At 56.1% G+C, this 14,889-nt stretch overlaps 1 protein-coding gene across 2 annotated transcripts in view; it reads right to left on the reverse strand.

Moving 5' to 3' along the window:
• The window catches only part of ITPK1 (inositol-tetrakisphosphate 1-kinase), a 162,174-nt gene that overhangs the window by 35,426 nt on the left and 111,859 nt on the right, over window positions 1-14,889 (reverse strand). For both annotated transcript variants that reach the window (XM_047797286.1, XM_047797288.1), the window contains exon 4: window positions 6,430-6,547. In XM_047797286.1, the coding sequence (XP_047653242.1) occupies window positions 6,430-6,547 (118 nt within the window). The remainder of the gene's footprint in view (window positions 1-6,429; window positions 6,548-14,889) is intronic.

Below are 14,889 nucleotides of genomic sequence, written 5' to 3' on the forward strand. Positions count from 1 at the left end.
TGGACACAAAATCAGGGCTAGAAGCTGACCCTGACTCAGGAGCAACAGTTCCCGGGTAGAGGAGGGGCTACGCCCTACTATCCTCTGTGTCCTCCAGACCCTGCTACTACCAACCAGCTGCTGCCACATGCCTTCTGCTCAAAGCCCGGGCGCCCTGTGGGACCGAGGAGAAGAGACGGACCTGGGTGCCCAACTCTGGGCCACACCTGCTGCAGTGAACTCGGCCAGACCTTCTGCACGCTTCCCCCTGGGGGATGGCAGCCCTGACAGGTGAGCAAACTACTCAGCAAGCCAGTGACAGCCCAGGCCCCACGAACAGGGCTGAGGTTTGAGCCCAGCCAGACCTGTCAGTGCCAAAGCCCCATCCTTCCCCACTCCAATGTGTCACTGTCCCCGAAAAGGACCATAACCCTATGGGACAGAGACTCCATGACTGAGGCACAGGGGACACCAGGGACCTTCCTAGACAATGTCGTTGCCTGGACACCAGAGGGCGCCCGCAAGCAGTGCCAGGTGGTGGTGCCAGAGCACCAGGAAGCTCTGGGGATCACCCCAGGCAGCAGAGACAGAGGCCCCCACTGCATGCATCATAGCCTCAGCCCCTCCTTGTCGGGCTCAGGGACACTGTGGGTGGAGGAGGCAGTACACATGGGTGTCAGGAGCCGGACTCAGGAACCACTGGCTAAGAGGATACCCAGATGGCGTGGGTATCAATCCCCCAGCTCTGCCCCCAGTAGCTCAGTAGCTTTAATCAACAGGACACAATGCCTGTCAGTGTCCCCACCATTACGTGGCAGCAGCAGTGCCTTTCTCACAGGGTCATGGTGAGGATTAAATTAGCTAATACAGGGGAGTTCCCGTCGTGGCTCAGCGGTTAACGAATCTGTCTAGCATCCATGAGGATGCAGGTTTGATCCCTGGCCTTGCTCAGTGGGCTAAGGCTCCAGGGTTGTTGTGACCTGTGGTGTAGGTCACAGATGCAGCTCGGATCCTGCATTGCTGTGGTTGTGGCGTAGGCAAGCAGGTATAGCTCCAATTCGACTCCTAGCCTGGGAACCCCAGGTGCAGCCCTAAAAAAAGCAAAAAAAAAAAAGCTAATACAGTGCCTGGCACATAGCTAGTGCTGCCAGAGGGCCACCTGAGCACTGACAAAGCAGGCCCCAGAGGAACAGTGACCCACAGGGCACACAATGGGGACACAGGCGGACTGGGGCCCAGGCCTCAACCCCAAGGCCCCCCCTTCCACCCCCAGCCCTCTGCATCTCACCAAGGGCGGACAGCACCTCTGAGGGAGAGCCTCCAGCTGATCACACCCCCAGCCCCAGGCAGCTGCTCAGCGGGGCCTCATTTCTCCTGGGCTCTGCGGAATGTTATTTCCTCTGTGCGTGGTGTCTGGATTACTCCATTTCAATCCGGCCTCCAAGATGAGCCCTGATTAAATTCCCATAAAACCACAGGCAGAAACGCTCGATCTGTGGTGTGCACCCCCCATCCCCAGGGACGTCCAGCATCCGGATGGCCATCTGTCACCTCCAGAGCACGTGTGTGGGAGGTGCCGGGGGAGCCACACCTCACCAGCAGCCGCCGGCAGCTCGGAAGGGCCTCTGAGCCCTTTGCCCTGTGGCCTGAGAGCCTCCACCAGCCGTGGCTCCTGAGGCCGAGGAGACAAGCCCACCATCCAATCAGAGGCCAGCTGTCTCACCCACCGCTTCAGCCAGTTCAGGAGCTGGCATGCCCAGAATCGATCAGCCTGGGGTGGCAGAACCAGGTCCTGGACATGGGCTTCCACCTCAAAATCCTGGCACCCATGCAGCAAAGCAGGTGCCCGAGAGAGGAGGCCTGCAGGTGTGTGTCTGGCGATCCTGGCATATGTGACACAGCCTCTCCCTCCCCCACCGCCTGCACCAGGCAACGTCTATTCTCTGGGAGGCTCCTGCACTTGGTTGGAATTGGATCCAGGTTCAGGGCCATCCGTGCCTCTGGCTAAAGGCTGTGGGTGCAGCCCTGCCCGGCAGCATCACCTACTAGGGAGACCTGTGGCTGAGGCACGCTGGGGTGGTCACGCTAAGCCTAGCGACCTCAACGCTGTTTGAGCTGCCATGTGGATGGGACTTGCTGCTGAGGCCACTGCCCTGAGGCCAGCTGGAGGGGGAAAGGTCGTTCTAAGGAGCCAGTCACCTATGCATCCGGCAGGTGGGAAGCCGCCTCCCAGAAGGTGGGGTGGCAGACAACTAGCTGTCCCCCACGATTCATTCTCCCTCTTCTGCCATGGTGACGGAGCTCCCAAATTTTAGCTGGGCACAGGGCTGCCCAGAATAAAGACCACCTTCCCCGACTCCCTTGCTGCTCAGTACGTGACTAGCACGTGACTCAGTTCTTACCATCAAGGTAGGTGTGGACAGAGCATCACTGTAGCTTCCAGAACATTTAAAAGATAACTAGGGGAGTTCCCGTCGTGGCGCAGTGGTTAACGAATCCGACTAGGAACCATGAGGTTGCGGGTTCGGTCCCTGCCCTTGCTCAGTGGGTTAACGATCCGGTGTTGTCGTGAGCCGTGGTGTAGATTGCAGACGCGGCTCGGATCCCGCGTTGCTGTGGCTCTGGTGTAGGCTAGTGGCTACAGCTCCGATTCGACCCCTAGCCTGGGAACCTCCATATGCCGTGGGAGCGGCCCCAAAGAAAGAGCAAAAAGACAAAAAAAAAAAAAGATAACTAGGGCTATTTCCCTCTGCTGCCTCTGCTATTTCTTAGTCCCCGCTCCATCCGAATGTCTAGACGAGGTGGTTGGAGGAGCACATCACAGAACAACCATGAACTGGAGGAAGCCTGGGCCCTCGCGGTTGCTCACCAGCTCCGGGCAGCCTTCCTCTGGGCTTTTTTATGGCAGAGAAATGAAGTCCATCTCATTGAATCCACCCTCCTCTCAGGTCTCTGCTGTGGCAGCAACTTTGTTAGCGGGTTTGAGACGCACAGGTCTGAGGCAAGAAGGACCCTGCATCCCCTCCCAGGCTCTGGGAGTTCCCGCTGAGGTGCAATGGGATCAGCGGCATCTCTGGAGCCCTGGGACACAGGTTCGATCCCCGGCCCCGCACAGTGGGTTAAGGATCTGGTATCGCCACAGCTGAAGTGCAACTGTGCAACTGCGGCTTGGATCTGATCCCTGGCCCGGGCACTCCACATGTGGCAGGGTGGCCAAAACACAGAAAGACAAAAGGCAACGTGCTTGGAACATGGAACTGAGACAAGGCCAACCACCCCCAGGTGCCCACGTCCTCAGACAGGTGAGGCTGGGAGATCCAGGCAGCAGGCTCCACCTGTCCCCCTAGAGCTGATGCTCAGCATGGAGGCAGGTGGCCGGCCTGAGTGTGGACTCGGTCCGAGTTCCCCACTGTCCTCTCTGGGAGCCGCTCCCCACGTGTCACACCGAAGTGACGGGCCCACCCCAACTACAGAGCAGGGAGCCTTGCTCACCTCCCTGTGGCAGCCTGCCCCCTGGTCTGTCTTCTTCGCAGCCACCCCAGCACCCTGCAGACAGAGAGAGCCACCTCGGCCTAGAGGATGGTGACAACTCTAGGGGTCTCTGCCAAGTCCCCTCTCCCAACTCATAAGCAGTGGCCCTTGGACTGCCGTAACTGAGGAGCTGGAAGAGTCGTCTCGGCCCTGTACAGTAGGCCTAAGCAGGCTGCGTACTCCAGGATCAGCGGCAGGGGAGCGGGGGAGCACCAGGGGTGCTTCCCAGACGGTTCCCTGCCTCTGTGCCAGGAGCAGCCTCAGCCTCTGGGAGGATGGGAGGTAGGAGCCAGCAGTGTTTCCCCAGGCGGGCAGGAAAAGCCTCCAGGAAGCCCGGCCTCTGCCTGCCCTCCTGGAAGAATACGGACCCGGCTTGGCGTAGGCGATCAGGACAAACCAGGGCGCAGCGGTCACAGCCCACCCCCACGACAATTCCTGCAGGCCCAGGACCAAGCCTGTCTTGAGAGTTTGGTCCACAAGTGCTCGCTGCCCTCCCAACCCCCCGCAGGCAGCCCCTGAACTGACCTCTGTTGCCCCAGTAGGGGCTGGATACCAGCCCCTCACACCTGTGGCTGGGTGTGGGTCACCCTCACAGCTGGGTATAGGTAACGACCACCAAATCTACCTCTCGGCCACATCTATATGGCTTGTCTAAATGGTACTGTCATCTCCTCACTCACATGCCTTCAAAGGCTGCTCACGAATGGAGTCCCCGCCTGCCCGAGGCGTTCCAAGTCCCCCCTCTGACCGATGGTCCGTGAGGCCACACAAGCAGCCCACTTCGGCCCTCTCCCCACTGTGCCCACACCCTTGCCTGTCTGGGAGGCCCCAGGCCGTCACCCTCTCAGGACTCACCCACCGGGACAGCCCTGCTTCCCGTGCGCCCTGCAGGCTGATGCCCAGCTCCCTGAACACACACGCTCACACACCAGGCCCAGGTTCACCCTTGATGCCAGCCTAGATTCTCCACCCATAAGAATGGAGATGGACTCCAAGACCCTTCCAGAATCCCCAGCCCTTTCCAGTATAACAGGTGCAGGAACAGCGGCTCCCATTCCTGGGTGACCTCCTGGGCCGAGGCCTGTGCTAAGCGCTCTTCAGACACCTTCCCAGTTACTGCAACCCCAGGCCCCGTGGATAAACCACTTAGTATCCATCTCAGAGAAACCAGGCAAGGCCAGGTCAGGAGACGTGGCCGAGGCCACATGACAGCAAGATGTGGACACAAGCTTGGCTGTCACCCTGCAAGGCCTGTGCATTTTGCTCTGAAAAAGCCCTGAGTGGTGCCCCTGCAAATCCCATCAGGAGGCATCACTCTTCTATCGGACCTGTCAGGGGGGCCGACCTGCAACTCTGCTCACTAACCAGCCTTTCCTCTTTCACTATCATTTCCTGTCTCTGCACACACAGTCAGTGTCCAACACACACACACTTTCTGGGAAGAGGCGGATTTCCTTTCCAGAACCATTGTTCAACCAAAACATCACTTTGGCTCTTCCTTTTATCTGGGGGATCTGGGTGGACCCAGGAAAGAAATGCAAAGGGGATGGAAGCTGACACGGTCAGGGACCACTCCAGTGACGACTCCAAGGACGAAAGGATGTTGTGTGGCTAAAATAGCCTGCCTATTAGGGGTTGCCCAGAAAGTCCCGCTCTATACCTCCTGGTGCAGCCCAGGCTTGCATGAGGTCTCAGGACCCCCTCCGGGATGGCCAGGTCCAGCACCAGTTCTTGCACAGAGGATGTTTCTTAAAGAACCAAGCAAGCACTCAGCAGTGCCCTGGGCCAGGGGCTAGCTGGATCCAGGGCCCCCTGACCATGGACACGAAAGTCAAGCTTAGGGCTTAGGAGCTGGGGAACCTGAGCTGAAGAGACCTGCCTAGATTCTGGCTCTGCAGTTCCCAGGCTGTGCGACGCTGGGGCCTCTGCTAAGCTCTCAGCTCCTCCTCTGCGGAACAGAGAGGACGATCTGGCCCACCTTTCGGGCACTGGAAGAAAGAATGTGAGAGAAAGCTTTGGCCAGCACTGGGCACTCAGCATGTACCCAATAAATCCTGCTCTTATTATCCCCACGCTGATCTGCGAGCCAAAGCACCCACTGGTCCAAGCATCACATGAATGACAGTGGGGGCCAGGTCACCAGGTCAGGGTTCAAGGCAGCCCCTGTAGGCCATGGACAGATGGCCTGGACGGCAGGAACAGGGGCTGCCTCTCTTGCCTCTGAAGGAATCCTCACGCAGCCCCAGGGCCCCAGCAAAGCACTTTTTGTTACAGTTAAATAAGACCTCTCAGCAGGGAACGCGTGGGCCAGTGAACTCGGAGGTCACTGTTACCATGAGCCTTTCCCCAAAGCCCTTCTCATATAAACAGGCACCTGGGAAAGGCAGTCTGACTTCTCTGGAGCTGCCCTGCCCTGGGACGTGGGGAGGATGCGTCCTTGGGGGCAAGCGCCTGCTGCCGGCGAGAGACACACCCGCCGCTAAGAGGGAGGCTCCCCGCCTGCGAGAATGGCGTATACCCCGTGGGGTCCAGCCGCCACATTACAGAGCTCCGAGCGTTTGATTAAAGGCCCTTCAACTTCCCTGTGTGTCTCCCCTGCCGGGTTACATTAACTGCACTCGCCCGCCTGCCGCTGAGCTGTCCTACACACACTTCTGCTCTCCAACCGCTGTGTTATCGGGACGCTTCATCCCCACTCATGGGTTTAAGACAACAAAACAAAGCCATCTTGAAGTGATGGGAGCCACTCTCCCAAAGAGACCCTAGGGCTTTTTTTTTCCCCAAAAAAGAGGGAGAAGGAAAGGAAGATTCTTCCTCAGAAGGTTCAACTGCGTAAAAAGACCAGATCCCCCTCCTCCCAACCGCTCGCCATGACCACCCGGTGTCCACAAGGTGGTGCCCGGCCACGATGGTCCGTACCTTGCATGTAGGCTTCGATCTTCCGGATGAGCTCGTAGGACTTGGACCGATCGAGCAGGGTCCTGATGGCAGGAAGGGGGTCCAGGACAATGGTCTCGGGGTGGGCATCGATGTATTCCTAACAGAAAACACACCCCCTCCGGTTAGAGGGAGACTGAGGCTGAAAGGAGAGTGACAAGCAAGATCTCATCCCATGTGTCCTTCCCGCCTCCATCCCTCTCCATCCACCCCCACCACAACATACAACACACACCAGCCCTGATTCCCGGTTGGGGCATCACCTGGTCTCAGGAAACGGCCTCCACCCACTCAGCCCCCCTGGGATCACATGACTTGGGTTAGACCAATCAGCACGTCCCTGGGCTGCTGGCTTAGGAGCAGACATGTGACCCGAGTCTGTCCAATCCGAGGCAGGCCGGGCGCTCTTGCTGGGAATGCTGGGACCAGTGCTCCCCCTCCCTGAGGGCGAGAGGCAGCTGAAGACTGGGCAACCGGGAGCAGTTGCCCAGGGATCTGGAGAGAGGCGTGATGGAGCCCAATCTCAAAACGGAGCCCAAACTGAGCAAACAGAGCCAAGAAAAGGAGCACAGCTGGGTTCCAGTCCGCTTATCTGACTCCTGGATAAAGCCTCACCTGAAACCAGGGCTGCTTCGCAGGTCGATTATGCTCAATGAGAGTGGCCAGCACCCTGCCCTCTGCACTGAGCCTGAGGCAGGGCTGGGGAGAGTGGGAGGCCGGGATTCAGCAGGTCTGTGGGAAGGCGCTAAGGTGCTCCGTGAGCCAGCCGCTCGCCCCCCCAGGTGCTCAATAAATGCATGTTGACACCCACTCCCTTCACAGCCGACTGTGGCAAGGCGCGAGGAACTATGGTAAGATGAGGCTTTAAGGAAGTTACAGTCCTCTCGGAAAATAACACTAATGCACATGGGGAAGAAGAAACCATTACCTGCAACAGAAGCCAACAAAAGACAGAGCGAAATGCCTCCAGGAAAGGAACATGGGGATCTTGGCCCCCCCCCCCCCCCGCGTCACCTCCGTGACTCCCGGAGCCCCACGTCACCGCAGTGACTAGAGCAGCTTGTCAGGCAGATAAAAAAAAATGACGCCAATCCCTCTGGTTCTAAAGCACTACGATTCTGAGGACAAAAATGGGGGATGCTGGAGTAACAGGAGAGAGGGCAGCATGCAAGGAAGGCCATTCGGCAACTGCTGCTGTTATGGTGGGGTGACCTGTGTCCCCCCCCCCCACACACACACCTGTTCCAGTCCTAACTCCCAGTTGCTGTGAATGTGACCTTATCTGGAAAGTGTCTTCATGCATGTAATCAAGTTAAGATGAGGTCACAATGGATTAGGATGGACCCTCGTCCACGGACCAGCATCCTCAAGACGGGGAAAATCGGGACACAGAGGCACAGGGAGAAGGTGGTGTAAAGACGGAGAGAGCGATTGAGGTCAGCTTCAAGGCAAGGCTGGCTGAGGACCACCGGCCACCGGCAGAAGCTACGTGAGGCATGAAACAGACACAAGGGGCAAGGAATAGATTCTCCCTCAGAGCCTCCGGAAGGTATCAGCTCTGGATACACCTTGATTTGAGACGTCCGGCCCCCTAACTGCCGGAGAATGAAGTTCTACAGTTTTTAGGCCACTCGAATTGTGGTCCTTTGTTCTGGCAGCCCCAGGGGACACACACCAGCTTAACTCGCCCCTCCTGGCCCACTCCGCGAGAACAGGTCTGTGAGGTCAGCAGAGGCCAGGGAAAAAGCCATAACGCTTCTTTTCCAGGAAATCTTAGCAGCAAAAAGAAGGCTCCATTTGGGATTATTCTTTTCTTTTTTTTTTTCCAGCGGACCTATTTTGGTTCCTAGCAATCATTTTTCAAGAGCTCACAACACAAAAGCCAGAGATTCGTATCTATTTCTCTGAAATCTGCTCCTGCCTTGTGTTTTATATCAGAGTATCTGGTTATGGGCTCAGTGGTGTCTTTTTCTCTGTGTGTTTAAAAAAAAAAAAAAAAAAGCCTCCCTACCTGAGGGGTGGCCAGTGCACGCATGTGGGGAGGCCTCCTTCCTGTCCTCACACTGGTGAACCCCACAGGGCCCACACGCTCTCGCCCCCAGAACCAGAAAGTTCTCTCCCAGCACACGCAGGTGCAGACCCAAAGGCAAAACAGAAGCTGCCATCACGGCTCCCTCCTCCTCCCGAGAGGCCCGCCCGCTGCCCTGCTCGTACAGAAGGAGCCAGGAGCTGATGTGGGGGAGCCCGCGTCTGGAACCCACTGGGGACGTGGCGACAAGCTGAGAGGTGTCCTTAAGAAAGGGCTGCCCTCAGGCCAAGGAGCCCTTCTCTCTCCTACGTCCTCAGCCTCACAACGTGCCTGCAGCACCTCTCTGCGGCGGGCTCCCCGGTGGCAACTCCCTGTTGGCACAGTTCCTTTGAGACAGATCTATGTGGACACGCAGGCAGGGCACGCGTGCGGCACCAAGATTGACACACGCGACTGAAATCACGTTAATGTCCTCACGTTAAAAGGTCATCCACTCGGAGCTCCTGTTGTGGCTCCGTGGAAACAAACCCGACTAGCGTCCATGCAAGTTCCGCCCCCGGCCTCACTCAGTGGGTTAAGGAACCAGCGTTGCCGTGAGCTGTGGTGTAGGTCCTAGATGCGACTCAGATCTGCTGTGGCTGTGGCGCAGGCCGGCAGCTGTAGCTCCGATTCAACCCCTGGCCAGCGAACTTCCATATGCTGCAGGGGCGGCCCTAAAAAAGCAAAAAAAAAAAAAAAAAAGAAAGAAAGAAAGAAAGAAAAAGAAAAGAAAGAAAAGGTCCTTCACTTAACAAACTGCATCATCCACACCGCTCGGTCATCATGAGGCGTGGAGCCAAGATGGGACAAACAAGAGCCTTCTTGGGTTTCCTCTGCTGGACCTGGCCAGTGAGTTCACGTTCTGGGTTATGAAATGAAAGCACTGCGATGCCCTGAGCCCCCTCCACCCCGCCGCGAAGCAGCCCGGTACAGAGGGAAGAGCGAAGGAGTCAAGACACCCAGGCTCCCGCTGGGGTCGCCTCCGCTGTCGCCTTGGGTGACCCACTTGACTTGTCTGCGACTGCTGAGTCTAAGCTGGAGAAAGCTGGTGTTTGTGAGGCAAACCTCAAGGCCACACATGAGGATGCTCTAGAACAAGCTGGGCAGCCACCTGCTAGAGGCACTGCAGGTAACAGCAGGGACACACACCTGTTCACTGCCTTCTTTCCAGAGGCAGGCAGCGTCAGACGTTGCTTTGTCAGGCTGGCCCAGTCCTCTCTCCACCCCCGAATTCCAGTAAATCAAGACACCGCCCCCCACCCCAACACCCACCCTCCCCACCATGCCCACCCGCATTATCAAGAAAAGTGTCTGCATAGTTACTGAATAACACAAAGCTGGTTCTGGTCCCACTCTGATGCATTAGGGCAACGGCCTTTAAAGAAAGAACTCAGACTCATTAAGACGGGAATTTAAGCCAAAGAAGCTAGAAGGAACCAAAAGGGGACAGGATCTGACAAGCAGGCGCCAACAAGCTTTTGACCCGGGATGAAAGCATCAGAATTAAAAGAAGAATTATTCCTAACCACGATCTCTTATGGGACAAGGGACAGAGAGGGCAAAGAAAGAGTTTTTCCAAACAGCCCCAACTACCCACAAGTGGATTTTCTTCCAAGCCTTTCGGCTTATCCATTGCATCGCAGGCCTCATGCATTTTTCACAAATCTCTTAGAATTACCAAACGAACTGCTGGAAGGGCAAGCTCGGTGCCATTTCATCACCACTCAGAGGAAGAGAGGCCCACACGGTCTCCACAGCAAATGGTAAACACGTGTTCTGTGAGCAGGCCTGCCTTGGGACACCTAGAAAGGGATCCTGGAAGGTAACAAGAAGGTGCCAGGCTTGAAGCAGCCAACGAGAGGGAGACGCAGAAACAGACGGCGGGGTCAGCAGGGCCGGGAGGGGGTCTGGAGAATATGGACAAAGGGCCAGAGAACAGCCTGACACCCCTAAGGCCCACGGGATGATGGCGCCAAGACGGGCACCAGGCCCTTGACTGGTTTCCCCACTGGAAACCTGAGCCGAATGAGAGGACAAAGATGAGCATCAGAGAAACCATTCCTCTGCAGTTCCATGTCCGGCCAGGAAATGAGCAAGGAGCAAGCTGCAAGGATGGCCTCTCATCTGACAGAAAATGCAGGCGGGAGTCCCGAGTTCAAATTCCGCCTCTGCTACTTTATGTCTGTGAAGAAGAAACTGGGATTCCGTTTCCTTGTGTGAAAATGTGCATTTTGAATAAAAGCTGTCTTGGGGAGCTGCTGTGGACAAGGAGATGACAAATATGAAGAGCTGGGAGATACAAAAGCAAAAGGCTTCTCGTGACTGCAACGCGTGCACTCTTAGGATCCAACCTGACCCGGGGTCTCTGAGCCCATCGTGCCCTGCAGATGGCCCTGTCAGCAGACGGAGGGGCGGGCCAGCTCTGCACTTGGGGTGAGAGACCAGGCTGCTCTGCCCCAGGCTGGCCCTGCTGGCACCTGGAGCACGATGCAACCCCCCCGCCCAGCCCATGACGACCCACGCTGCAGGGAGCGACCCTCTATGGGTCGCCGTGCCAGCTGCAGCCGCCACCCTGCTCCTCGCAGGGAGGCAGAAGAGGCACCTGCTCACAGGATCCCTCCTACCCTGCATCCTTGGGAGGTAGTGGGGCTCTGGCCCACTCCCCCAAACATCGCAGGTCTCTTTTCAGAAAGTGGTGACTCATCTTGCAGAGATGTGTACTAAAACAATCAACAGATTAAATGGGATTATCTGGGATTTGCTGCACAATAACCAGGCATGGGGGCAGGGGTAGGTGAGGCACAGGCGGAAGCAGAGCGGCCATGAGCTGCTAACTCAAGAAGTAAGGGTGAGGAGTTCCCGTCATGGTGTAGCAGAAACAAATCCAACTGGGAACCGTGAGGTTGCGGGTTCAATCCCTAGCCTCGCTCAGTGGGTTAAGGATCTGGTGTTGCCGTGAGCTGTGGTGTAGGTTGCAGATGTAGCTCAGATCTGACGTTGCTGTGGCTGTGGTGTTGGCTGGCAGCTGTAGGTCCAATTCAACCCCTAGCCTAGGAACCTCCATATGCTGCAGGTGCGGCCCTAAAAAGACGAAAAAGAAGAAGAAGAAGTAAGGGTGATGAGTAGGGGAGAGCACTGCAGAAACCACTCAGGCATTTTAAAATTTTCCAAAACAAAATGTCTGGGGCAAAATGGAAGGAGTGGGGGAAGCCGCTAGGTCCTATCCTCCACTCTCTGCACCCCTAGTTGTGCCAGAAAAGAGTTCAAATAGCAACACTATCTTGCAGGAAGGAGCAGGAGGTGGCCACCCAGATGGGAAACACAATGAGAGATGAATCACGGCAAAGATGATGATAAATAATAAATAAAAATAATCATAACTGATAATCATTTAAAATAACAGCAGCTACTATTTCCCCAGGACTGGCTGCATGCATGCCACTGGATGAACTGGTTTGCAAGGACCACTTCTTTTAAAAAAGGACCACTTCTTTGAGGTAAGAGCGAAAACCATCAATCTCTTAGAAGAACACACCGGTGTAAATCGTCGTGACCTTGGGCCAGACAACAGATTCTTAGCTATGATACCAAAAGTACAAGCAAGAAAAAGAAAAACAGATCAACTGGACATCATCAACACCAGGAGCTTCGGCGGGTCCAGCCTGCCCCCGGCCTCAGGCCTGGCACGGCCTCAGGACCTGACAGCTGGAAGGCTGCCCGCTGGGCCGTGTGCCCCTGGGAGCCCAGCCGGGCACAGCCTAGCCTCTAGGCCCGATGGCAGGACTTGGAATTGAGGCTCAATGGACGGCTCTGGAAGTCTACGCTTCTGGGGGTGGGAGAGCTGGAGGGAGGAGGGGGCACCATGCAGAGGGCTGGGAGCCCTGTCTCCTTACTGGGCCTCAGCTCCCTCCTCTGCCAAGTGAAGGCCAAGGCTGGGAAGAGGTTACACACAGCCTCCAGAGGCCTCCAGACCTGGGGTAAAATCCTGCCTTTCCCACTTGCGACACGGGGCCTAAGCCTCAGTCCTCATCTGTACACAGCTCAGCAGGGCCTATAACAGGATAAAGAGGAGCAGAGCCTGGGGCCAGTGGTGAGGGGCGAATGGAGAGGCTGGGAGCTGCCCAGACCTCCTGCGAATGAGCAGAGTCTTCTACTGGGGCCCTGGGTAGGGGCTATTTGAAGGATGGCCGCCGATACGTGCGCAAGCCCCACGGCAGGAGCGAGCCTGTGACGCCGCTATTCTCAGGAAGCTCTCAATCTCCAGCGAAGGCAGGGCAGGGAACAGCACAGTGAATGCTAAAAAGGCACCTAGGCAGGGCCAGGCAAGCTCAGCGCCAACTGCCCCGCCAAGCACGCTCCACGTTAATCTGCAGGCTGCGGGGAGAGGCAGAGAAACTTTTTAGAATTTCAAGAAAATCCTGCTGGGGACCAGGCTGGAAGCCATTCATCCCAGTTCGCTGGGGAAAGCCCACCTCCCCATTTGGTAACCAGCCTCCTTCTCTCTAGCAGCCCTTCCTGTCCCCAACCCCAGGAAGAGGCTGTCATATGGGAACATGGAAGTGCCGCACTAGGGGTAGGACGGGACCTCACTGCCAGAGACTAAGGAAGGGAGGGAAGGGCTGGGCAGGGCTGGGCAGGGCTGGGCAGAGCTGGGCAGGGCTGGGCTCAGGGGAGCGGCACTGCTCTACTTTTTGACCTGGTGCTGGGTACATGGTGTATGTAGCTGGTTGGTAAAAACTGATCAAGCTGCTCACAATGTGTAGACTTTACTCTGTGTATATTATACTGCAATTAAAAAATAGAAGGAAGAGAGAAAGCAAGCACTGAACCAAAGAGCAAGGCCGTGGGTTGTGGTCCCAGCTATGCAGTGTGGGCTGTCTTGCGTTTACCCTGCCTGGGACTCCAGCTTTCCACATGCGGTGGATCAGAAACCACTATTGTGGTGCAGCAGAAACAAATCCAACTAGGAATCATGAGGTTGCAGGTTCGATCCCTGGTCTTGCTCAGTGGGTTAAGGATCCAGTGTTGCCGTGAGGTATGGTGTAGGTTGCAAACACGGCTCAGATCTGGTGTGGCTGTGGCGCAGGCCAAAAGCGACAGCTCTAATTAGACTCCTAGCCTGAGAACCTCCATATGCCGCGGGTGCAGCCCTAGAAGGACAAAAGAGCAAAAAAAAAAAAAAAAAGAAAAAAGAAAAAAGAAAAGAAATGGATAAGAGGGCCCAGTTCCACCAGGCCTCCCCCACAGCCCTGGCAGCCACCACCCTGAGCATGGTGGCAGCGGGCACTTGGGAATTACAGCAACCTTTTTTTGCTGTTGTTTTTTTTGGGGGGGGGGTTGTCTTTTTTGCTATTTCTTGGGCCGCTCCCTCGGCATATGGAGGTTCCCAGGCTAGGGGTCAAATCGGAGATGTAGCCACCGGCCTACGCCAGAGCCACAGCAACACGGGATCCGAGCCGCGTTTGCAATCTACACCACAGCTCACGGCAACACCGGATCCTTAACCCACTGAGCAAGGGCAGGGACCGAACCCGCAACTTCATGGTTCCTAGTTGGATTTGTTAACCACTGCGCCATGACGGGAACTCCTACAGCAACCTTTTGTGCTCATCTCAGCAGGACTTCAGAATCCTGGTTGCCACTTGGTTCTAGAAGTAGGTAAGTGTCGGCACTCAAGACAAACACCACAGGCCGTGCACAGAAGACATCAGAGCTGCCTGCTGGGATCCCACGCATCAGGGCCTGTGTGTTTCAGTTAACACTGGGCCACCAAATGCCAGCTGAGGAAGACCTGAAATGGCTTCCTTGTGGCTGTTAAAAATTACTCACGGGGAGCCTTTTCCGGGAGAGAAAGTGACTTTGGGCTTACTCAGCATAATCTCAATCCTTCTGGCTCCTCCTGAGAGCGTGGCCCACGTCCAGATCATCCAGCAGATGGCCACGGAGCCTGGCCTCTTACCTAGCTCCTTCCACACCGAGCGGTGGTGGAAAGCCAAGAAGCTTCTAGCTCCTAAAGTCTTAACACCATGATGGGGGTCTTGGCAAGACGCTAGGATGTGTTATTATTTATAATTACAGTGAAATGATGATAGCAGCTAACTTTTCCTAAACACTCACCAAACAGAGGAGGCCAACATCCCACACCTCGCAGGCACGGACATGTTCCTAGGCAGCAGGTCTTGTTAGCAGCCCCATTTGACAGACAGAGAAGCTGAGGCTCAGAGAATCTCAGTGCTTTTCCCTCTCCCAGCTAGGAAGCAGCAAGATGGGACGTGAACCCACCCCAACTGGCTCCAGAGCCCTCTAGTCTGTGAAAAATGGCATGGCACGGATTTCAATACACTAATAACGAAAGATCAGAAAGAAATTAAGGA

The sequence above is a fragment of the Phacochoerus africanus genome, chromosome 9 (genome assembly GCF_016906955.1).
Source record: "Phacochoerus africanus isolate WHEZ1 chromosome 9, ROS_Pafr_v1, whole genome shotgun sequence".
NCBI classification, from domain to species: domain Eukaryota; kingdom Metazoa; phylum Chordata; class Mammalia; order Artiodactyla; family Suidae; genus Phacochoerus; species Phacochoerus africanus.